This window comes from Nuphar pumila, chromosome 2 (assembly GCF_984573655.1).
Source record: "Nuphar pumila chromosome 2, dmNupPumi1.hap1.1, whole genome shotgun sequence".
Classification (NCBI taxonomy): Eukaryota; Viridiplantae; Streptophyta; class Magnoliopsida; order Nymphaeales; family Nymphaeaceae; genus Nuphar; species Nuphar pumila.
The window spans coordinates 98,345,798-98,372,536 of record NC_143250.1 but is presented as its reverse complement, the minus strand read 5'-3'; the positions used below and the strand labels follow the sequence as shown (position 1 = coordinate 98,372,536).

Here is a 26,739-nt window from a genome sequence, read left to right as displayed (position 1 = left end):
CAGTCATAAGTGTTTCAGTTGTCTTTCATGCAAGAGTCATGTATTGCCTTTCCATTCCATTAATAAGAGAGCTTCAAAACCTTTTGAAATAATTTGTTCTGATGTATGGGGGCCCGCCCCGATTGCCTCTGGATCTGGGAGCAGATACTATCTAATCTTTGTTGATAACTATTCTCGATACACTTGGATATATTTCATAAAAAATAAGTGAGAAATCTTCTCTTTGTTTCAAAATTTTCTTTTCTTGGTCAAAAATCAATTTTCTTAGTCCATTCAATTTTTCCAATGTGATGGAGGTGGAGAATTCTCATCCCGTGATCTTATTTCTTTTCTCCGAAATAATGAAATAGGAAGAAAGGTGTCTTGCCCTCACACCCCTCAACAAAATGGGATTGTTGAACGAAAACATAGGCATATCGTTAAAAGTGCCATGAATATGCTTCATGACAGTAATCTTCCCATCAACCTATGGACAAAAGCTTTCCATTCTGCCGTGCATGTGATAAATAGACTGCCTATGGTGGTTCTGGAAAATAAGTCTCCTTATCACTGTCTTTTTGGAGCTCATCCTAGTTATCATAATCTGCGTGTTTTTGGATGTGTTTGCTATGTATATATTGATCAGTCCCTGAGAAATAAGTTTCAGGACAAGGCCCAAAAATGTTGGTTTGTGGGATATGCAGATGACTACAAAGGATATAGGTGTTATGATCCCACCAACAAACGTATCAGAACCTCAAGAAATATTGTCTTTGATGAACAAAATTTTGATCACGAAGTTGACGCAACAAACATGCCAACTGAAGTTTATTATCCTTGGCTGAGTTCAGAACTTTTTGTTGGATCCAATGAAGCATGTTCCTCAGATTACGTGCAACAAGAAGAAGAAATGTTTGAGAACCCTGGGATGTCGGGATCTCAAAATGCAGAGGAAGTACCGGGCAGATACAAAGGCATTGTCTATTCTAGACAGAGACCGACAACATCAAGCTATTCAGATCATGTCTCAGTCGCCAATCTGACTCCTTCTCATACTCTTGAGGTCAGAAAATCAAGCCGCATACGACATCCTATTGACAGGTGGGTTAACTATAACAACTTCTCCTTGGATCTTCAACTCTTTTTAACTGCCCTCAATAAGGAAGATGAGTCCATTATATACTATCAAGCAGCCACTTCTACCAAATGGGTAGAAGTCATGAATGATGAAATGCAAGTCTTGCATGAATGTGGAACCTGGAAAGTTGTTCCCAGATCACCTGACAAAAATGTTGTCGGATGTAAATGGGTATACAAAATAAAGTACAAGTCAGATGGAACCATTGAACGATATAAGGCAAGGCTTGTGGCAAAAGGATTCACTCAAGAAGCAGGGCAAGACTATGATGAGACCTTCAGTCCGGTTGTAAGAATGGGAACAATCCGAATTATTATTTCACTGGCTGTTGAACATGGATGAAAGTTGAGTCAGCTTGATGTGAAAAATGCATTCTTGCATGGAGATTTGAAGGAGGAAGTATACATGGAACAACCCCTGGATATCAAGAACAAAATTGTAAAACCCATGTGTGCAGGTTAAACAGAGTTATCTATGGTCTGAAGCAAGCATCTCGCTCTTGGTTTGATAGCTTCTCGCTAGAGATTCAGAAACATGGATTTTCACGACCACTCATTATTTATTTTTAAAAGTTAGACTGTGACCACTCTATTATTAATTTATGTCGATGATATTATCATCACAGGAAACTCTGCAGCCCACATTCAAGAAGTAAAAGACTTACTAGGTCAGAGGTTCAAAATGAAAGATCTTGGAGTTCTACGTTATTTTCTTGGTGTAGAAGTTGATAACTAGGCTCATGGCTTGACACTCACTCAGCATAAGTACACTGTAGACGTTCTCAGCAAGGCAGGCATGAAAGACTGCAAACCTCTAGGAACTTCGACTGTGCTTCATCAAAAACTTAGCGCTGATGATGGAGATCTGTGTGATGACCCCACCAAGTATCGAAGCATAATAGGAATGTTACAGTACCTCACATTCACTAGACCTGACATCGTTTATTCAGTCAATCAAGTGTCTCAATTTATGCATGTGCCACGTACTGGACTTATGGAAGCGATCAAGAGGATCCTTAGATATCTGAAAGGGACTATTGGGGATGGATTGATATATTCACCACAGTCATATGGCAAAGATGAGCATGAACTTACTGTATATTGTGATGCAGACTAGGCAGGAGATCCTGACGAACGAAGATCTACATCAGGATATTGTGTCTTCATTGAAAAAAATTTAGTCTCTTGGAGCAGTAGAAAACAAAAGGCTATCGCTAGATCAAGCACTGAGGCCGAGTATAGATCCATGGTTGCTGCTACTGCCGAAGTCACATGGATCAGGCATCTACTAACTGAAGTAGGAGAAAAGATCTCCCACACTACCTTACTATGTGAGAACCAAAGTGCTATCAACATATCATTCAATCCAGTACATCACAGTCGTGCTAAGCACATTGAGATTGACCAACACTTTGTGAGACAGAAGGTTGAAGAAAAAGAGATTGAGTCTGAATTCATCTCTACTGAAAGACAAGTTGCAGTCATATTTACCAAAGGGTTAACAAAGGATCGTTTTTGGATGCTTAAAGGCAAGTTGTTCATGGTCCAAAACCATGATCAACTTGAGGGGGGGTGAAAAAGGTGCAAAAGGATCCGACCCGATCCATGTAAAGATTGTGTACAGTATACGTTATACCTCTTTTCTTTTTAATCGGGTCTGGATACACCAAAGCCGGATCCATACCTGTGTAAAGTAAAGTTATAAATGAATTAATTTAGGTCACGATTTCATATAGAAATCGTGACAACCGCAGACCCCTTTTTGCTTTCTTCTCTTCGTCTCTCCCTCTCTCTCTTTCTCAATGCAGGTACAGGTGGATTTCTAACACCATGTGTGTGTGTGCACCTCCATGTGAGATGGCACATACTCACATGCACGTACACACACACATGCATGCATAACGGCACATACATTGTTAAAATATGGATATATATATAATGAATATATATATATAATGAATATATATATATATAATGAATATATATATATATATATATAATTTTGTTGTAATAAGTAATGCCCATCAGGGGCATTTTAATCTTTTTACTTTTTGTATATAGGTCTGTCCTATAGGGACAGTTTTGTATTTATTTTTGTAATTGCCATGGTTTTGAGGGACTCTTTTAGTTAGGTCCTTTTTAGACTAGTCAACATAGATTTAACTAGTCAATAGAACGGTTGAAATAGTCTAACAACTCTATTAAGACTACCGCTTGTGTATAAATAGGGGTAAAAAAACCCATTTGTTTCTAAAGCTTTTCCTAAGCATTATAATCAATAAAGATGATATTTTTTATGTTATTGTGTTATTGTTTTGACTCTTCAAAGTCTTGTTTGTGCACTTTGTGCTCCGCATATTTCATTACATGGTATCAAAGCCAAGAATTTTTTCTTGGTATTTTTTGTCTTTTTGGGTCTTGGGATTCTTTGGTTCGAGTTTGTGGTTCGTGAAGGAATCGTGATCGATGTATGGCTTAGATTCAAGGAAGATCTTGACTCGGTATGTATCTTAAATCTTTATTTTTACTTGAGTTGTCTATCTCATGCATTATGCATGAGAAAGCACTCATTTTTTTATCTTTGAAAAATTATTTGTTATTTGTGTTAAAACTAAAATCTTTAAATACCTTTCAAATTTATTTTTTTAAATGTTTTATAATAATTATTTGGTCTTATGAAATGATATTTATATATGTGTATTCTTTATGAGATCTAGTTTGAATCTTAGGTTTTTGAACTTTTTTTATTTAATATGTATGTATACGATCTAGTATTTTGTATTTGATCTCTAGTCCTATGAGCTAATACACTTAAATTTTGAGGTTTTTGGGTTGGAAGTCAAAGAGGCAGTTGCTTCTGGTGAGCAAATTGGGGTTGAGATTTGCAAATATCATTCCTTTTGTTATAATTTGTTGAATATGGGATTTTTAAAATCTCTCCATGAACTTTCTAATCGTTTCTACTGCCTGTTTTTCCTGTATGAAAAATGTTTATTCATTGAAAAATTTTCATGCATTATTGTGTGCATTGAATATGCTTTAATTGCATAAGATATTTAGATTTGTTCTATGTTGGTTATCTTGCATTTTTTGGATGAATTTAATTAATTCTTTTTTTTTGTGAGTTTCTTTGAGTTCTTATATTTAATATATATGTTGTCATATGAGTTGTATCTTATTTGAAATACTCAAGCCTTTAAACTGCTAAATTGTTTTATCTTATTCATATTTTATGTCTAATATATGTTTAGAATTTATGTTTTCTTAAGAAATATGTTGCTCTTATGATTATGGTTGTCTAATTGTGAAATTCTTAAAAATTGTTTTTGAAGTATATTCCTTGTGTTAATGGATATTGTACCTTGCTTGAATTGTTACTAATATTTTAAAAATCTTAAAATTATTGCTTAAGATGCATATCTGGTTCATTTTTAAAATTGTTTAAGTTTATAGTATCTCTATATTTTGTTGAGGAACTTAACCATCATCACTTCATATATATATGAATTAATCATAGTTATTCTTCAATATATATATATATATTTTTGTTTTGAATTTAAATACATATTTTATATCTATTTTTTTAATTGTTGGATTAAAACCTTTTTTGTTTAATAACTATTTGGTAAGAATATCTTTCTTTGTGTAGTTGGAACCTTCGTTTTGTTCTTTCCGCAGGTTCTTAAAGATGATATGGGTTGAGAAACAAATTATATCTTTGATGCATCATGAAGATGGAGATAGCCGATGCAGGCATTTGGAAAAGATTATCATTGAAGACTTAGATCCTTCCCTTTGTTTTCTTTTTGTATTTTCAAACTTTGTGTTTACACCGTAAGTTTGAGGGGGGGGGGTGTTAATATATATATATATATATATATATATATATATATATATATATATATATATATATATATATATATAATGCCCATTAGGGGCATTTTAGTCTTTTTACTTTTGTATATAGGTCTGTCCTATAGGGACAATTTTGTATTTATTTATTTTTTTTTGTAATTACCTTGGTTTTGAGGGGCTTTTTTAGTTAGGTTCTTTTTAGACTAGTCAACATAGAGTTGAATGGTCAATAGAGCTAGTCAACATAGAGTTGAACAGTCCAACAACTCTATTTCTAAGAGTTACCAAAAGCTTCTTAGATAGGTGGGAAGCTCAATTCCCGAAAACTCGCTTTGAAAGCCTGATACTCCTCGATTTTGAAACTTGATGAGAATCTCGATTCTCCCACACTTCTCATATGCTTTCCACAAGCTTCATCTATTCTTATATGTTCTCTTACTTTACTTTTCATGTTTTTTATGTGTTTTCTCTCACGCTTCTCACTCACTTCCATGTGATTTCTCTAAATTGACAGTCATCATTTTTAGATTTTGTTAAAATTTTAATTTTTACAATAAAAATCATAAAATTTAAGAATAGTCACTTTTATTTTAGTTTTTATTTGTGTTTCATTTTGATTCCCATTCAATTATTATATTATTTTTTTTATTTCTCGCTTCCCACTTCCTATTCATTTTAAAATGCATTGTTTCTCGCTTTCGCTTCCCGTATCGTTTCCCGCTTCCGCTTCCTAGTCTAGCAACCTTGCTACTTCTAGTTGTTGGCATTATTTCAACAGCTCTATTGAGACTACCTCTTGTGTATAAATAAGGGTAAAAATCCCCATTTGTTTCTAATCTTTTCCTAAGCATTCTACTCAATAAAGATGATATTTTTTTATGTTCTTGTGTTATTGTTTTAACTCTTTGAAGCCTTGTATGTGCACTTTGTGCTTGTGGAGTGCCTTAGTGCTTTTTTTTTGTTCTTTATTGGACTTGTAATAGTGCTTGTGCACTTAGTATTTGTTTTTCCGCATATTTCATTACATACATATGTAGAGAGAGAGTAATTTGTCTTTCCTACCCAATTTGAGTGTGGACCAGTATGATCTTACAATTTGTCACTGTTTGTTTACTAGAAGCATGTTTTAGATTGAATTACTTCAATAGAAAAGCTCAATTTTTTCATTGCACAGTTTCTGTACAATACAGGCTGTAACCTTTAGATTCTTTAAAAATCTATCTGAACATAAGCAATCCCTAATTTAGTATATCTTTTCTATTAAATAAACTATAAACGTCATATTTGTAAGTTTGATTTACAAAAAACATGCAACAAAACATAGAAAACTAATGAGTGTGAATGTGGTTTGTGTTTCATTTTGAAACTAGGCTTGGGCTGGAATCATTTAACTAAGGTTTCCCTTCTCCCTATTGAAAAACACTTTCTTTGTCACTGCCTCGCTCCAAAGTAAAATGACTTGAATGGTAGCATTAGGCAGAGTCAAGAACAGGGCAGTTTCATATTGGCAGTTATATCACATAACTGCAGAATTTGTTAAAACCTCTCTTGGGAAATTTATCTAGCAATCCTTTGTCCAGGAAAACATCCTTGAATAGTTTAAAGAGAATCCAATATAATGACCCTGCTTGCTGTGATTGCTATAACATTTGCCTGGTTGTTCTCTCTCTCACCCAAAATTCATACTTTATAAAACAAAGGTAACAGAGATCCCTAATGGGAATTCAATGCTCTATGATTCATGTGATGTAAGCTTGTAGGTTTCTAAATCTAACTGAAGCAGATTGGTTAACCTACAGAGGAAGAGTTGGCTGTAGTCATATATCCATCACCAATCAGTTTTAGCTCACTCCCATAAACCCAACATAACCCTCTCTCTCTCTCAGAAAGAAAACAAAACATCAGCCAATGAAAATCACCCAGCAAAAGCAACTACATTATACAGGAAATCAAAGTTGATTCTAAGTTTCAATAGCAGAGAAGATACAATGTATAAGCAACATACCATCACCTATAGCCAATGTCAAGTCATTGGTCCTGCTTTTAATTAGATCAACAATCCCAGCTTTTTGTAGAGGAGCAACACGACAACAGACCACTACTTCACAGGAAACTGCTAAGTCAAAAAGCTGCAGATGAAAACAAATGGTTAGGATAAGAATATATTATAGAAATCAAATAGTCAATTAAGCCAGAGAAGCATACAAGATACCAAACACATTATTCCAATTCCTGAACATCCAACCTAAAACAGGCCTCTAAAAATTTGAAATACCAAATTGAGGTGCAGTTCAACAACTACGCCACAAAGACTTCTCACCAAAATGGTGCTCCAAATTTAACCCACATTTTGAGAGGTAGAATTTCCATCCCACATGGATATGGTTATGGTAGGGGGGACATGGGAGATTTCCAGAAGACAGGTGTGGGCAGCACCCAGAAGTACCAGCATCAACAGGGTTAAGTAAGAGAACTACCAGCATTACATAATGGATTTGTAAAGCTGTCTCCAAATTGTTCTTTTTCTATAAAAGTATATTTGCTTAGTGCAAATAGTTAGGCAAAAGGAGAAAGACTTAAACCTCATTTTCCAGGTCCTTGGCCAATATGTGAACAAGGCTAGTACCATCAATTATGAGCGACAGTGGTGACTTCTTCATGCCTGCTACTTTCCCCAAAGGCTGCTCAGAATGATCCTCAATTAGTTTATTGCATTTAGAAGCCTGTAATCCATTTTCAGGAACACTGATACTGGAAGCCAAAACATCATTAGAAATCTCCCCAGAATCACCATCAACACTCCTGTTCCTGTTGAAACTGTTATCCCGATCTACCCTTTTGATTTCATATTTGCATTTCACATCTGCCAAAAGCCTTTTACATTCTTCTTCTGAATTGCCATTAATGATAATCTGCTGCATATCATGTGTCAAAAGCTTGCATGAAAGACCAATAGAAATTGCAGTCTCTTGCTTATCCCCTGTGAGAACCCAGATCCTAATCCCTGCTTCTCGAAGCGACTCTATAGTTTCAGGGACACCCTCCTGCAATTTGTCTTCAATTCCAGTTGCCCCAAGAAGATTTACATTACTCTCAATGAGAGCTGCTGTCTGACGGAGCTTTATTGCTCTATCATTCAATGAAGTACTTGCCTCGGCATAACTCTCCTGCCACTCTTCAAGTTCTGCCTCAGTGATGTCCTTTGATGCAACTACAAGTGTCCGCAGACCCTGTGATGAATACTCACTCAAGTGATTCTGTGTGGCATTTCTAATATCACATGAAAGAGCTTCTTCAGTACTAATCTTATCAGAAACTTTTGCCAAAATGCTGAAAATGGAATTATCAGCACCTTTTACCAGAACCTTTACAGAGTTATTAGGAAATCGAACAATTACAGACATTCTTTTGCGGACGCTATCAAATTCATGCAAGCCCAGTACATCCAACCTAAGCAAAAGAAGAGGAAATGAACAAAAACCATAGTCAATGATAAAATAATGAGTCACAAACTGTTATTGACTGAGGAAATGCCCTACCTTAGCTCTTCACCATGAACATCAATCACTAGGTGACCAGATGTGCGTTCAATAAGGGTGTATCCATAAGCAGAAGCTGCCAAAACTAGAGCTTGCTCATCGGGAGACTCTCCCTGATAGTCAATCACTTCATCTGTAGTGGTATCACCCTTTGTAGAGGTTGCATGTGGGGTTTTGATTGGAATTACTGTATTACAAGCAGCCAGAGTAAGAAAATACTCATGGGCAGATCTCCGTTCCTCTCCAACTAAATCTTTTTGTAATAGTGAGATAAGTTGAGCATCAACCTTGACATCCAACTTAGTCTTCCATCTCCGTCTTTCATTGACTTCTGTGCCTAAAAGGACAGAAAAAAACAAACATCAACATTAGGCCAAAGCTCTCAGCTAAAAGTTTCAAAAACATATATCATGTTTATGAGAAAGCAGTTTTTGTGGTCTCTGATTTGGTTGCATATAAAAGCGATGGTATTTGCACCTATGACCATTTTATTGGAGTATCAGATATTCTCCTTTTAATAGCTAACTTTGTCTATTAAAAGAATTGCACTTGCATATTTAACTGTCTAGAAGCATATAAAAGGGTATATATCAGCTAGACAACATGCATTACAATGACATGCACATAACAACACTCGTGTTCATAGGGTCAATTGAGAATCACACACAGTTTATTGATAAAAGAATTTATCCATAGGTAACTAAGAAAAACTTACCAAACATTTCTCCAAGTTGAAATAAAAAATTCAATGGCGACCTCATAGACGAGGCCAGCTTGACAAAAATATCTGCCTTAGTCACAAACTAATTCTAATCTCCACTTGTTAAATTGGCTTTTCTTTTTGAGGACTGTTTCCCCTGGAATCTTGATGTCTAAAACTGTTAGCCTGAAGTATATTTTTGCGGACTGGCTAACAATCTTCTGATTCCGGGATTTATTTTCATCTTCCTGCAGGTTGGCTAACATTGACTGGAGTCAATCTTAATATACATGTAGCTTAAATAGAGCTATTTGAAGTTTCTTTTATCTCTGATCAGGACAGCACATGGAAGGAAAGACCCTACTATCACATCTAACAAAGAATGAGGCTTTGGAGACATGCATTTCCATTACTCTTAAGCCCCATTTGTTTCACAGGAAAATGAACAATTTTTGTATGAAAATGGTTGTTTTCCCCTTTGGTGGAAAAATGGGTGGCCCATGTGGCAGGCTATGAGACCCACATAGGCCCCATGTTTTCTTGCAGGATACAGGGTTTCATATGAAAACTCATTCATAGCTCCCTTTGGGAAAGCATTTTCCCGCAGGAAAATGTAGGGCCCAGACAGGACTGGTTGTTTCTTGCAGGGCATGACTTTCATACAAAAGGTGCTTCCCACAAGTACCCCTGACACAAAAAGGCTCTTAATAACAGAAGCTGGATCTGAAGAAAAATGATGTATTGCTCATTGTCGAGTTTAAGTTCCCAACAGAGATGAATCTGTATTAGTCACATTCATATAAACTGTATAAGCTTCTTCTGAACAAGAACCGGAGGACATTATCAGATTCCAACAGGTTTTCTTGGTGGAAACATATACTAACTAATATCTGGCCAATACGCTTAAAATGGCAACGTCAAACAAAATGCAGGTAATCATATAAAAGACACTTAAGGTTGCCCTTTTTCTGCAAATAGAGGGACATTTATTAATGAAAGAAAAGCACAAGAGAAGTTTTGTGACCAAAACAATTACCCAAGAAAAAACTTGAAAGTCAGCCAGCAGCTTCAGGAATAGGTATCAAAGCTGATCCAACTAGATATTGTTATATAATATATAATACTTATTTATTATATTTTTATTTATTTTCCTTTTCTTTTTCCTTTTTTATATTTTTACGTTTTATCTAGTTCACATTGAACTAGACTTTTAACTAGTCAAAATCCAACTAGATCTTGACTAGTCAATATAGTCGTTGGAGCTAGTTCAACCACTACAATTAGAGCCGTTGGACTAGCTCCAACGACTCTATAGAGCTTCTTAGAAGCTCCTCTTTCTCCATCTTATTTGTGTATAAATTAAGGGGTGATCCCCCTCTCCATTGTAACAATGCTTTTATGCATTTCATATGAATGAAATAAAGTTTATTATTTTTATCTTTTGTGTTCTTCCATTTATGCCCTTTTGTGGGTTACGGATGCCATGCCTTCAATAGACACCTATTACAAGCATATGTGCTTTCAGATCCTCATTTCATTACATGGTATCAGAGCTTGGAAGCTTCTAGATCTTGGAGAGTTTTCACCTCATTTTCTTTGCCTCCTTAGCAAAAGTTTATTCATCTTCTTATTCATGATTCAAGTGATTTTTGTGCCACCATATTTGAAGAAAGAAGACGTTTGGAGGATCGATTGGCTACACAAAAATCGTGATTGTGCTCTTGTCTCTTCCTCCCTTCTTTTTTCTCATTTTTTTCCCTTCTCATCTATCTTTTTTTCTCACTCTTCTAAAAATGGATGACAATGATAAAGTCACCATCATGCCTATGAAATTAAATGATATTAACTATGTGATGTGGGCTTCAATCAGCATCACATTTGGGGAAAAAGGTTGTGGGGAATAGTAGATGGTTCTGATTCGGAACTATCTCTAATTCTCACAAAGATTGAAAATGAGAAAAAAGTACCTTTCATGGAATGAGAGAAAAATAAGGCATTGGCTACCTATGAGAAAAAGTGAAAAGGATGAAGGATAGAGCACACCAAAATTATGTCATGGCTAATTAATAGCGTTGACATCAAGAAATGCTCTAGTCTAGCCAAATTTGAGCATGCCAATAAATCTTAGGAATATCTTAGAAATATGTATTCCTTTAAGGACATTGCATATGTGTGCAATTTGCAAAACAAAGATCGAACTTTGACTCAAAAAGATAAAAGTATTAGAGAATATTATAATGAGTTGTCCGAACTTTGGGAAGAGTTGACTCTTCTTGAGCCAAAATGGCATTGTCCCGAAGATATTGAGTTTCGCCAAAAACAACTCGATATGAAACACTTTTACCAATTTATAAATAGTTTAAAGCCAAAATTTGAAACAACTAAATCAGTTCTTTTACATAGAGGAAAAGTTATCTCTATCGTTGACACTATTGAGGAACTAACTATGGAGGAAAATAGACTCAAGAAGAATACTCTAAAAAATGAAGAAGATTTTGTTCTAGCTGTATCTAGACCGAAAAATTATATGCGGACTTATAGGCCGCCTCACTTTGGTAGACAAAACAGTGATTATGACAAAAAAAAGTCATTTGTCACCTTGACTCTGGTGCTTCTTTTTATATGACCCCAAATATCAATAGTGTTAAGATAAGTCGACCACTTTAAAGTAAAGTTTATTTAGTCTTAAGGTTGTTTTTGGTATTTTATACATAATGAGGGACTCTAATGTAATTTTTCTCCCTTGGCTAATCTCTATTTAAACTTAAGGAGATTAGACCTAATTATGTTTCTAAGTTCTTACTTTCTCTCTTTCTCGTTTCTGTGTATTCTCTGAGCCTTACCATCTACATGGTATCAGAGTCGTCGATCTGGGGAGGGCGATCTCAAGTTCTGCGTCAAAGTTCGAGTGAAGAGTATTAGATCGCGTGAAGAGGATCAGAAAAAAAAAAAGTTCACGGGAAGAGGATCAGATAAAAAAGGTGTGTCATTTTTTTTCTCAAGTCGTACAGATCTGATAACAAATCTGAGGTTTGACAAAAGTCATGACTCAGATCTGTAATCAGATCTAAAAGTCGCGTGGATCTATGGGTCTCTGTCGACCAAACTGAGTGGATACAAGTATGGGTCGTGTGCTGAAGTCGTGAAGTGGGTGACGGTAAAAAAAAATTTGGTATAGATTAAATGCAGGCCATTGTCGTGAATTTTCTTTGACCGTATGCTCTGGGTATTTCAGATCTGATCATAAATCTGAATGTAGTGGAGATTAAATATAGTTTTCAGTCGTGGACATGCATATTTTTGGTTGTCATGGATTTTCTTTGACCGTATGCTCTGGGTATTTTAGATCTGATCATAAATCTAAATGTAGCGGAGATTAAATATAGTTTTCAGTCGTGGACATGCATATTTTTGGTTTGGTTCGTTCAAATCTGGTTGTCATGAAGAATATTCATATTAAATTGTCGTGGATTTTTTTTAAGATCTGATTACAAATCTGACTCATTTGAGTGTGGTGAAGATTGGATATCCTGTTCAGTCGTGGAACTGCATACTCCTGTTTTGGTTCACTCATATCTGGTCGTTGTGAAGAACAGGTTATATTCAATAGTCATGATTTTTTTTACCAACTGTTCTGGTTGGTTCAGATCTGATTGCAGATCTTATGTCGTGGTGAAGACTTATCATAGTAGTGGATTTGCATAGTGTGGAGCTGATCTCTATCAGTTTTAACAAGTGTAGGAAGTGTTATTCAGTATGGGTGACGTCTCGAAATCTGATTTCAAGAATGAGGCTATTGGGGAATATAAAGCCTTTGCAAATCCTTTCTCCTATGGGTCTTCTGTGAAATTAAATGAAACTAATTATGCACAGTAGTCCAGAACTTTTATGATGTTGGTGTCTCGACATCGTAGAAAACACATACTGTTGGAATCTAAACCAAATGATAAGACAGGAAAATACATTACTTGGGAAGATGATAATGACATTGTTATGTCATAATGACATTGTTATGTCATGGATCATGAACAACATTGAACCTCATATTGCAGATGGCCTAATTTACTACAATACGGCTAAACAGATGTGGGACAATCTTCGAGATACGTACTCTCAAGAGACTAATGTGAGTCGTATTCTCCAAGTTGAACAACAAATATATAATTTGCAGCAAGGTGATCAAACATTAGCCCAGTATTATGCCTCCGTCAAAGCTGCTTTTGAAAGACTTAATGCTCATAGACCACTGTGTTGTTCAAAACAAAAGGATCATCAAGAACAAACTATGGTTGCTCGGTTCCTCACAGGACTATCTTCAGAGTTCTCAGTTGCTAAAGTCCAAATGTTAACCGGGTCTGATGTTCCTACTCTTGTTGATGCATACAATCGGTTGAGTAGACTTGTCATCTCTCTTCCATAATCTCAACCTGCATCTCAGTCATCTGCTTTAGTTGTTTCATCTAGAAATACTATGAATGTTAGAGGAAGAGATCGTGGAAGAGGTATGGGAGGTAGAGGTAAACTCCAATGTACCTTTTGTGGAAAATCAGGACATTTAGAAGATCGTTGCTGGGATAAACATGGAAGGCCTGTTTCTTTTCCATTGAAGCCTAATGTTCCAAAAGCCAATGCTACTAAACTAGAGGTAGCAAATGACACCACTTTCCCCAGTGATTGTATCACTCTTAGTCTTGCAGAATATGATGAATTGGTTGCTCATCGTCCTTCGAGTTCTTCTTCTCCTGTAGCTGGTGTGGCCTACTCAACTGGAGACCATCTTTCTCCCCATGATAGTAAGTGGATTATTGACTTTGATGCATCTAGACATCTATGCGGAAATTCTCAAAATTTTACAAATCCAAAGGCTATTAATACACATCGGGGTGTCTCATTAGCTGATGGGAGTTCCTCCCCTGTTATTGGACTGGGAAATGTTTCTATATCTTCTTCCTTATAGTTGAACAATGTCTTTCATGCTCTTTCATTTCCTCAAAGTTTACTCTTTGTTAGTTGTCTTATAAAAGAGTTAAATTGTAGAGTGATATTTGATCCTGTGTGTTGTCATTTTCAAGATTTGCTGACGGGGAAGAAGATTGGTGGAGGCTATGAAGAAAATAGAATCTACTATCTACATCACCCTGTGGGTAACATTTATGCAGCAGTCGATGATTTCTCGAGTCCTGTTCAGTGGCATCGTCGTCTCGGACATCCGTCTTTGTCAAAGCTTCGTCGTGTCATCCCTCAAATTTCATCTACTACATCATTCCAGTGTGAAGCATGTTAGTTGGGCAAGCATCATAGGAGTTTGTTTCCTTCTAGTCAAAGTCAGTTCAGTCATAGTCTTTGAACTTCTTCATGCGGATGTATGGGGTCCTAGTAAGATTTCTACCAGGACTCAATGTCGTTATTATCTTGTTATTGTTGATGATTTTTCGAAGTTGTCTTGGGTGTTCTTAATAAAAGAAAGATATGAAGTTCCTAGTATTCTTAACTCATTGGTTATTGAAATAAAAACCCAGTTTGAATTTGTTGTCAAGATTATCCGCACTGATAATGCCCTTGAGTTTAAAACAAAAGCATTGTTGCAATTTTATCGGGACCATGGTATGCAACCTCAAACCACGTGTGCCTATACTTCCCAACAAAATGGGGTGGCTGAGCGAAAACACAGGCATCTCCTTGATGTAGCCCGCACCCTTATGATTCAATCCAATGTTCCTGCTTCATATTGGGGTGAAGCGGTTACCACAACTTGTTTTTTGATCAACCGCATGCCTTCATCATCCGTGGACGACCAAATTCCCTTGCGAATTATGTATCCTAATGTACCTCTCTTCTCTCTTTCTCCCAAGGTATTTGGGTGTGTTTGTTTTGTGCACAGACTCGAACCTGACTGTGATAAATTAGCCACTAAGTGTATGTTTATAGTCTATCCCAAAAATCAAAAGGGGTATCAATTTTATGATCTGATTTCTCGTCGGGAGTATGTCAGTGCGGATGTATCTTTCTTGGAGTCTATTTCATATTATTCCAGTACTGGTGATAGAAAGCAAGTTGATCAAGATGACTCCTTTCATCTTCCTATTCCTTCTTTTCCTTTGGAATCAGTGCCCCTATCACCGAATTCAACTCCATCTTCCTCACGATTTTACAATCCTCCATTGGTGTATGTGCGTAGAGCTCCAACCCCTCCAGTGCCTCTATCTTCTTCTTCTCCTGAGGTAAGTACTCCTGATAACAATGATATTTTTGTTGATGATAACAGGCCAATTGCTCTGCGAAAGGGGACACGACAATGTACCTTATATCCTATGTCTCAGTTTGTGTCACATGCCAAAATTGGTAATTAGATGAAAGCTTTTATTTCAGCTTTATCTGCTGAAACTATTCCTATGAATTGTCAAAAAGCAGTACTCGATAGTCGGTGGAAGCAAGCTATGCAAGATGAAATGGATGCTTTACCGTCTCAACAAACATGGGATCTTGTTGATTCTCCATTGGATGCGGACATTGTTGGATGCAAATGGGTATACACCATTAAATACAACTCAGATGGTTCAATTGAAATATACAAGGCCCGGTTAGTAGCAAAAGGTTATACTCAGACATATGGTGTTGATTTCTTTGAGACATTTTCTCCTGTAGCACGTATGGGCACCATTCGTCTTGTTCTCTCCGTAGTTGTTCATCGTGGATGGAGTTTGTGTCAACTAGATATGAAAAATGCATTCCTATACGGGGATCTATCTGAGACAATCTACATGCAACAACCTCCTGAGTTTGTGGTTGAGGGGGAGTGTCAGAAGGTGTGCAGATTAAGAAAGGCGATATATGGTCTAAAGCAAAGTCCTCGTACATGGTTTCAAAAGTTGTTTGAGGTGATGTCAAAGTTTGGTTTTAATAGATCAACGTCAGATCACACATTATTTATTAAGAAAACTAGCTCAGGCATAGTTGTTATGGTAGTATATGTGGATGATATCATCCTTACAGGAGATAACATGAAAGATATTGCAGCTACGAAGGTTCATCTTCAAAAATATTTTGTTACAAAAGACCTTGGTTCCCTTAGATACTTTCTGGGCATTGAAGTGGCGAGGAGCAGTGAGGGTGTAGTTCTGTCTCAACGGAAGTATGTTCTTGATTTATTAAAAGAGACAAGAATGTTGGGCGCTAAACCAGCAAATATTCCCATGGATCACAAAATTCATTTGTTGGATGAGGGGTCAAAACCTGTTGATAGCAGGAGCTATCACTCATTGGTAGGGAAGTTATTATATGTGACAGTGACTAGACCTGATATTGCTCTGGCTGTAAGCAAGGTTAGCCAATTCATGGACAAACTGACTGAGGTACACTGGAATGCTACAATGATGATACTCAGGTACTTAAAATCTTCTCCTGAAAAAGGGTTATTATTCAAGAAAGGGGGTACCCTGAAAGTAGTTGCTTACTCTGATGCCGATTATGTTGGGTCTGTAGAGGATAGGAAATCTACCACAGGATTCTGTGTATTTGTGGGAGGTAACCTAATCTCTTGGAGAAGCAAGAAGCAAACTGTGGTTGCTAGGCCGAGTGCCGAATCAGAATATAGGACTATAGCCCAAACGGCAGCTGAATTAATGTGGGTTCGAACTGTATTATCAATCTTCAAGTGAAGGTTTCATCACCTATGGTGATGATGTGTGATAACAAGGCAGCTACATATATAGCCAATAATCCTGTATTTCATGAGAGGACAAAACATATTGAAGTTGATTGTCACTATATAAGAGATATGGTTCAAGCTGGACATATCTCTACCAAGCATGTAATATCTGAGGATCAAGTTGCAGATATTTTTACAAAGCCTCTTGCCCGGCCCAGTTTCTCAAAATGTTGTGGCAAGCTGAGCATGATTGATATCTATGCTCCAGCTTGAGGGGGGAGTGTTAAGATAAGTTGACCACTTTAAAGTAAAGTTTATTTAGTCTTAAGGTTGCTTTTGGTATTTTATACATAATGAGGGACTCTAATGTAATTTTGCTCTCTTGGCTAATCTCTATTTAAATTTAAGGAGATTAGACCTAATTATGTTTCTAAGTTCTTACTTTCTCTCTTTCTCGTTTCTGTGTATTCTCTGAGCCTTTCCATCTAAATGTCTTGACAATAACTCAAGTGTGTCAAAAGTTTTCACAGCTGATGGTACATCTCTTGAAATAAAAGAGATAGAAAATTTTGAAAACCTTCAAAAATCCAAAAAAAAAATTATTCCAGAAGTTAGATATATTCTCAAACTAAATTTAAACATTTTATCTGTTTCTCAAATATCTGATTAAGAGTGTAACATCTTCTTCTCTTCTCATGGTTGTCGGATACAGGATCGTTAGTTAGGGAAGCTGATTGAGGAAGGTCATAGAGAAGGAGAACTCTACTATATGGATTTTTTTAAATTACCCAATAATGCCTTTTGTTATAATGTTAAGAAATTGGATTTGGATCTATGACACAAAAGACTTTACCATCCCCACATATCCAAAATCCAACACTTTCCAAGTTTTAGAAAATTTTGCAATTCTCAAAGCTTTGCTTATAAAGATTGTATTCTTGAAAAAATGAAAAGATTTACATTTCATGATAGATCTTTTGTTTCATCTAGTCAACATGAGTTAATACATTCGGATGTTTGGGGTCCCGCACCTGTCATTTCAAAAGGCAGATATGCATATTATGTAATTTTTTTTATGACTTCTCTAAACATACTTGGATATACTTCCTTAAACATAAATCAGAAGTTTTTTCTTATTTTCGAACATTTCACAAAATAGCTAAAAATAAATTTTAAAATGATATTTTCATTTTCGCACTGATTCAAGGGGCAAATTTTTGTCAAAAGAATTTAAAGACTATCTCAATTTTCACGACATTACACATCAAAAATCTTGTCCACACACACCTCAACAAAATGGTTTGGCTGAACGAAAACATCGACACATTATGGAAACCGCTAGGACTTTATTGATAGCAAATCAAATTTCAAAAGAATTTTGGGCAGAAGCAGCCCTAACTGCTACCTATTTCATTAACCGAATGCCATCTTATTCTTTGAAAAATATAACTCCAATTGAAAAACTTGTCAAATTATCTCCTTATTACTCCAGATTGAAAGTTTTAAGATGCAAATGTTTGTTTTCACTAACAAAAATGATAAACTCTCCCCTCTGGACATTCCTTGTGCCTTCTTAGGTTATGCAGATAATAAAAAAGGCTATAGATGTTATGATTTTAAAAATAAAAAAATGCATGTATCAAGAAATGTATCCTTCTTTTAAAAAAAGGTTTTTTTTAAAGACCAAGGCAGTAATTGAATATTACTTTTTAATAGATTTGACTTCAAAATCAGATGAATATGACCATGAATACGACCTAGATGATGATTAAGGTATTGTTGATTCTAAACATAATGTTACTAATGAAGAGCAAACCCATAGGGACACCAGTTTACAATACTCTAAATGTAGAGAATCCAATCTTCCATGTGCATTGGAAAAATATTCTGAAGCACAAACTAGAAGGTCATCCCGAGTCTCTAAAACTCCCAAAAAACTTGTGTCCTACAAATCTTTTTCACCCACATATAAAGCATTTATTACATTAATACACTCGTATATAGAACCTACATCCTATACTCAAGCCAAAAATCATCCATAGTGGGTAAAAGTCATGAAGGTAGAATTAGAAGCATTAGAAAGGGTGAACACTCGGACCATTCAAGATATTCCACAAGAAAAGAAACCTATAGGTTGTAGGTGGGTTTATAAAGTCAAAACCAATAATGACAGAACTCTTGAAAGATATAAAGTCAGATTAGTGGCTAAGGGGCATTCCTAGCAGTATGGCATTAATTATGAAGAAACTTTTGCTCCCATTGCCCAAATGACCACAGTCAGGACACTGATAGCCTTAGCCTTTGTTAGAAAATGGCTCATATTTCAAATGGATGTCAAAATTGTTTTTTTCAATGGACACTTAGTTGAAAAAGTTTATATGGAAGCACATCATGGTATTAGTATTCATAAGGGTAAAGCTCTTCGTTTAGAAAAAACTTTTTATGGTCTTAAACAGACACCAAAAGCCTGGTATGATAGGTTTAGTCATGTTATGCTTGATATTGGATTTAAAACTTGTTTAACTGACACTGCTTTGTTTATTAAGATTTATGATGCAAGAATTATTCTTATTCTCCTTTATATGAATGACATGATCATCACCGGAGGCAACAAACAGGGAGTTGAAAATATTAAAAAACTTTTTAAAAATCATTTTAAAATGACTGATTTAGGTTTATTGAGATATTTTTTAGGAATTGAAGTTGCTTATTATCCTCGAGGATATTTATTATCTCAATCTAAGTTTACTTTTGATATTGTTTCCAGATCTGAAATTACAGATGATAAGAGAGTGGATACTTCAGAAGTTGTCAACATCAAAATGTGAATCGATGACAGAGAACCTTTTGATGATCCTACTCCTTATAGACAACTCATTGAAGCTCTTTCCTATCTCTTCATTACTATACCTGATATAGCACACGCCGTACACACAGCTGGTCAGTTTCAGCATGCTCTCACTTCTGTTCACATGGGAGCAGTTTTGTGAATTGTTAGATACATCAAGTCTTCACTGTCACAAGGCCTCTTCTTGTTTGCTTCATCCTCATTAAATTTAATTGCTTACACTGATGCTGACTGGAGAGGTGATCCCAATAATAGGCACTCAACCACTTGTTTCTGTGTTTTCTTAGGTAGTCATTGATTTTGTGGCAATACAAAAAACAGCAGAAGGTCGTTTTTTCATCCACTGAAGCTGAATATCGAGTCATGACCACCACAACAATGGAGGTAGTTTGGCTTAGAAGACTGCTCGCTGACATAGGAGTTGAAATGACACAAGCTTCAAGCATGTGCTATGACAACAAGAGTGAAATCTATATTGCCAGCAACCGAACATTTCATAAATGCACCAAACATATTGAAATAGATTATCACTATGTCAAAGAAGAGTATCTACACGAAACCATTGATCTGCCATATGTCACATCAAAATACCAATTAGCAGGCTTCTTCACCAAACCTCTCGCTGCTCCTATATATCATTTCCTCTTAAACAAACTTTCGCTCATTGTACCATAAATTTGAGGAAGAGTGTTAAAATGTGTAACTATATATATAATATAATATAATATAAAATAATATAATATAATATAATATAATATAATATATTTATTTATTATATTTTTATTTTTATTTTTATTTATTTTTCTTATATTTTTACTTTTTTGTCTAGATCACATTGAACTAGACTTTTAACTAGTCAAGATCCAACTAGATCTTGACTACTCAATATAGTTATTGGAGCTAGTCCAACGGCTACAATTAGAGTCGTTGGACTAGCTCCAACGACCTTATGGAGCTTCTTAGAAGCTCCTCTTTCTCCATCTCATTTGTGTATAAATAAGGGGTGATCTCCCTCTCCATTGTAACAATGTTTTTATGCATTTCATATAAATGAAATAAAGTTTATTATTTTTATCTTTTGTGTTCTTTCATTTATGCCCTTTTGTGGGTTATGATTGTAGTGTCTTCAATAGACACCTATTACAAGCATTTGTGCTTTTGTGGAAGATCCTCATTTCATTACATATGTAATGTATGTGATGTCTTTGATACACAAGACACATAAGCGCATGTTCTAAATTTAAGTTGTCCTTCCAACATGTAAAGGGAGATATTTTTAATTAAAGTATCTAGAATTTGTTTATATGCAAATCAGACACTGCAGCTTTGATCTATCATCAACAAATTTTACCTCTTTTCCCTATGCCCAATCCAAGTTTTGAGAATAACATCGCTGGGTGGCCATGCTTCAAGTGATCTTCCACCAAATCCAGCTACTAGTTGGTGAAAAAGAACTTACACACATGTAACGCACAAAAAATGAAGAACTGACTACCATTTACACTAAAGGTTGATTTGATTGCAGCCTCGTAATTTTAGGGAGAATGATATTTGGGGATAAATGTAGATGATAGATGTCATAATGGATCTTGAAAGTGTCATCTACATTTTACCAGTTGTAATTAGCATTTTTGTTTTGTTGAAAATTACATTTGGCGATTCTGTTCCAAGTACAAAGCACCTTACTGGGATACAATCTGTTAATGATATACTATCATTGGGTTTATGTATAAAGATCATCACTGATATTGATCAGCAACAGGTTTAAAGCTTGAACCTCACTAACCATTTGTCAGCTGTGAGACATTTGTGCATCCTGCTTGCCTAACAAAATATGGCTACAAGACAGAAGATCTCATCAGGTTATCCATCATACCATGAAGTGGCAAAGCAAATTAATTGGACATGGCAAGTTGAACAAATGGATTGCAAATTAGCATCATAGAAGGATAAACCAGCAAAGGTGACCCATAACCCAGCATTCCAAGCATAGTGAAATCCATTTTGGTTAAAATAGTTCTACCTTATCATGCCGGTTATTTGGGCCTTGATGACCCGTGTGACCTATCAAGAGCATACCCTAGTTGTAATGAAGGAGAAAGTGGCATTCAAAACAGTGTTCTATTGAACAAGGTTCAATACTATACAAATGCATGCAATACCTAATGTCATCTTACAAAGAAAGACAATAAAATGGCCAAAATATCCTAATAGAAATATATAGGACTTAAAAACACCTGACCATACCCTAGCTTCAATCAAAACACTGTTCTATTCAACAAGATTCAATAATATACGAATGCATGCAATACCTAATGTCATCTTATAAAGAAATGACAAAAATATCCTAATATAAATATATAGGACTTAAAAACACCTGACTATACCCTAGCTGCAATCAAAACACTGTTCTATTCAACAAGATTCAATAATATACGAATGCATGCAATACCTAATGTCATCTTATAAAGAAATGACAAAAATATCCTAATATAAATATATAGGACTTAAAAACACCTGACTATACCCTAGCTGCAATCAAAACACTGTTCTATTCAACAAGATTCAATAATATACGAATGCATGCAATACCTAATGTCATCTTATAAAGAAACGACAAAAATGTCCTAACATAAATATATAGGACTGAGAAACACCTGACTAGACATCTATAGTCTGAAATGGTTCAAACTCACATACTTCAAAAAGTAATGCAGCAATATGCAACCCACCATAATTAATCACTGAGGCCTGAGGAGAAAGATTTTAGCTCACAGCAAGAAACTACCTTGTTTACAAACTGCCCTCTTGTGAAACAACAGGGCACAACATGCCATGGAGCTGCTATAGCATGAACAAGTACCCAATGTAGCAAGATTGATAACCATTTTGATCTCTGTGATACACTACATATTTCCATGAGCAGCAGAAAGGCACTTAAACTTTGTCTTAAGGTTCCTTCAGAAGCTGTTTATTACAGTTCCCCAATCAGCAGTTCCACTTACCTATATTGTTCATTAAAAAACTAGCAGCTTCCTAGATATGTACAACAATGCGAGTCAACTTGGACACATGGCACCATAAGTCATCCCTAGTCGGAAGGAGATAGGCATTTCTCCTACTCAGGAATGACTTTATGCATGGAGGTTCAGTCCAATCAACAGCCTTCTAACACAACTGGCTACTAACAACTCCATACTAAACAAGAGGGAGAAAATGAATCAGAATTGAAGTTACTGAACAAAGAACGATATGAACAATAAAACATAAGACTATATCAAAAGAGCAACCCATGTTTGTTTCAAATTGCAGCATAAAGCAAGTAATTCTTATGTCTTAAGGTTGTCAAAAATACCTGCAATGGCTATCTTGTCCGAATGAACTTCAGAAGCACCTTGAATTGAGTGATCCATCACATAAGTGGCATTGCCATAGTTCTTCCCATATATGCTAGCTTTGCAGAACTCCATCTTGTTCTCGGTCAAAGTTCCTGTCTTGTCAGAGAAAATAATACGCACTTGACCCAAATCATCATTAATATTCAACGATCTGCACTGGAACCTAGAATCTGAATTACTGTCATACATCCGGGTGTCTTCAATCATAAAATACGACTGTCCAAGCCGTACCATCTCCATAGATATATAAAGAGATATCGGTATCATAATCTGGAAGACAATGACAGAACTCAGAAAAGAAAAGAATATCTCCAATGCTAGGCCATAGTAGTTGTAACTTTTTCCATTATTAAACCCGTTTGTGAAGTATCTTTTCCTGTAATAAGGCATTGTATCCAGCTGATTCTCGTGTCTTCTCAACCAAAGACCCATTCCAATAGCCACTACAGCACACATGATGAAAAGGAACACTGACAACCATAATGTCTCCCTGTTCATGTAACCTTCCAATTTGCTTCTTTTTGAGGGAGAAATTGCACTGTTCAACATTGCTTTGGTTTCTTGACCAGCATACACAACTACACCGATGACCCATTCAGTGTTCTTGAGCTGGCAGCCTCGAAGAACTATGTTTGATTGTCCAAGCGAAATTTTGTGTCCTCCAAGTTCCATAGCAGCTGTGAATTCATAAATATTTCTATTTGGTTGTTCACATTTAATTAGTCCAAATACTGTGTCTGATTCAAAATCCATCTTTGTAGTTTCATGCCGAGCATATCTGGTCTTTAGGTTTGACTCCCCATCAAGGTTCATTGTCTGAAGATAGGCGATGCCACTTGGATCACTTGTTCTCAAAAGAACCATGTCACACGGTATAGTCTCATCCTCATGGATCCTCAAGACCTCACCAGCCTGTATCTTTTTCCATTTCTTTAAATGGAAAGAACCACCCTGAAGTACTTCAGCCTCTCTGTTATTCTCTTTTCTGTCTGAACGGTGCCTTCTCCAATCTTCATACCCGTCTTTGATGGCTGTAACAAATAGAACAAAGAGAAGGGGAAAGAGAGACACAGTCCTCCCAAACACAGCAAGGGGTGGAAGCTGGTTCAAAGCGGCAATTGCCAAAAAATACAGGTACGCCAATCGATGAAACTGAATAAACAAGTTCTTTGGTAGAAAAGTGATAACAGTGTATTTGCTGGTCCGAATCTCATTCCCAGTGAATTCATACTTGTCATTTGTCCTACTTGGATCATTGATATAAATTGTTCGGCAATTCTCTTCTGAAGATAGAAGCTCATTAGCTTCAAAACTTTTGTGGCGGGTTCTCTGAGACTTTGACTTCTCAATACCTGAAATAGAAGTTTTCTTCTCATGTGATATGTACAGTGTAGGACCAGATATCTCGAAGGAACTTTTGTTGACTACATCCAACAAATTGTTTGATCCCATAGCCTCCTTTTGCGAAGGGCACTCAAAAATAGCACCCTGAAAGTACTGAGAATCTACTGAATGGAACCTTGACGTGGACACAATTGAATCAGCAAAATGGCTGCAGATGTCCTCAAAATCAGTATATGAAGAACCACACTGAGAAGATGAATGAGAAGCAGTGCGGCAGAGGCAGCTGAAGGAACCACGTGTCAGTGGAGGAGCAGGTGCATCGGAAGAGGTGTCAGAACTTTTCGTCGAGAATAACAATGGCTGGTCAGAAGTCATAATATTTCAAGAAAGAATGCAAGGAACGGATAATGCTGACCATTTGAAACAGAACATCTAATGGATCTCTAAATTTCATGAAGATAGGAGGCCCTGAACAAACCTCTTCCCCTTCTGTCCTCGGCCAAAATGCATCAGCCAAGGGAATTTGAAGTTCCTTTTGGAGGAAATACCAATCCATTCCATCTAGCCAACCATTTTAGTTCCTCCAAAACAACATCGATTTTCAGTGCCAGTCAACTCATCGAATAAGTTAAGACAGAAATATAGGAGCGACACAATATGACTTTATTTAAAGAGTGAGACATTCACGATCCTGCTCTTTCAGATACAATGTAAACAAGGGGTAACCACGGTTCCACTTTGACATGACGCTTCACCATGAATTTCAAGACAACGCATCAAATCCTGTTCAGCGTAGAGGCAACTGCAGTTCTAAAGCTCCTGGTGTCAAAAGGTTTTATTAAACACAAGAAGGTAGACAATTTCCTCGGACTTACTGAATTATTGAACGATCTTTTCGACGAGCAAATGAAAATTCCACCGGATTATCAAATTGTCAATATTTTCAGCACTCTGTTCCCATCCCACATGATTAAGATTCTTCACACCGCAACCAGAGATGACTACGGACATACATTTGCTAACAAGCCACCAATTTTCAACACGCAATTCACCCAATCTACCCTTCTTCTCAAAAACTCGAAATTTTAGTGGGACTAAACACCATTACAGAAGAATTGCTTCAAGTAAACAAAAAAAACCACGACAGAAGAAGGGAAAAAATCGGGCCCAGGTATCACTGAATTCCGTACAGAATGTCATCACGAGTTCACGCAATGCTCGCGATTCAAAACCCTAATTGACCGTCAAAACCTTCTCATCTTGCTTTCTCCAACGAAGCGCGCCAATAATGCAAAGAAACGAAAAACACATCCGACAGCAGAAAGGCGAAAAAAACAATAGATCTACCTGAGTCTCTCAAAACCTAAATCCAGATTCTTCTCGGAATTCCTCCGATCCCTAATCCACCAAAATCTGCCAAAATCACACAAAATATAGTTAAGGCAAGAAAATAACGACCAATCTAAAAGCACGCAAAAATCCGAAAATAAACCGCAACGAAAGATGTAAAACCTCGAGAATCAGCCCACAATTCACCAAAAATCAGTAGAAATCCCGGCAAAATCAGGCATCTAAAGGCGAATCCACAAAAATGCAGCACCTAGGAAGGATTTCCGGAAACAGCGAGCCGTCGATCCGAGAGATCTGCACCCTCCGATCGGCGTCAAACGCCGAACCGAAAGCCGATCGGCTCAATTCTTCCCTTCCGTTTCGCCTCTCCACTTCCTTCTCTCCGCGATCGAATCGGAAACTCTTCCCCCTTCCGGATCACCTCCTCCCCGATACAATGGCGGGAAATCAAAAGCTCGGGGGTTTTGGTCGTCGTATACGCCTCGAGACTCTCAGGAAATTGACAGAGAGATCTTAGCGAGCGAGCGAGAGAGAGGGAGACGGGTGGAAGAGCACAATTGTTGCTTCCGTAATTGATGCTGAACGGTGCTCTGCGTCGTCTTCTCTCCTTTTCTTTCTTTTTTTTCCTTTTATTTTTTCCTTTTCCGCAATTCAATTACTACCAAAATTACGGAAACACCCTTATTAAATGTAAATGACCACAATACCCTTCACACTTTCTCTTCCTGTGATGATGTGGATTTTATTAGGGAAAATTTTTCATTCAGGGCCAACTTTTACATCGAATCCCAAAAATGAGCTTTCGCTTTCCTGAAATTCTTGATATGGGAACATATGTTAACTGAAAACTGTTGGACAAGGATTTCAGGTTAGCATCCATCTAGGGATGCAAATGGATCGGATCCAAATATGATTTGAGCATCCAAATATCATAAAAATGG

General features: G+C 36.5%; 1 protein-coding gene across 2 annotated transcripts in view; it reads right to left on the bottom strand.

Annotated features, from left to right (window-relative positions):
• Positions 1 to 26,417, bottom strand: part of LOC149846343 (phospholipid-transporting ATPase 1-like) — a 34,946-nt gene extending 8,529 nt beyond the window's left edge. For both annotated transcript variants that reach the window (XR_016430275.1, XM_089996304.1), the window contains exons 1-5: positions 25,961 to 26,417; positions 23,062 to 25,861; positions 8,511 to 8,847; positions 7,554 to 8,421; positions 6,977 to 7,100 (exon numbers count right to left, since the gene is read on the bottom strand). Coding sequence is in view for 1 of the 2 variants with exons in the window: in XM_089996304.1 (XP_089852430.1) it covers positions 6,977 to 7,100; positions 7,554 to 8,421; positions 8,511 to 8,847; positions 23,062 to 24,823 (3,091 nt within the window). In the remaining variant the exon portion in view is untranslated. The remainder of the gene's footprint in view (positions 1 to 6,976; positions 7,101 to 7,553; positions 8,422 to 8,510; positions 8,848 to 23,061; positions 25,862 to 25,960) is intronic.
• Positions 26,418 to 26,739: the final 322 nt, after the last annotated feature.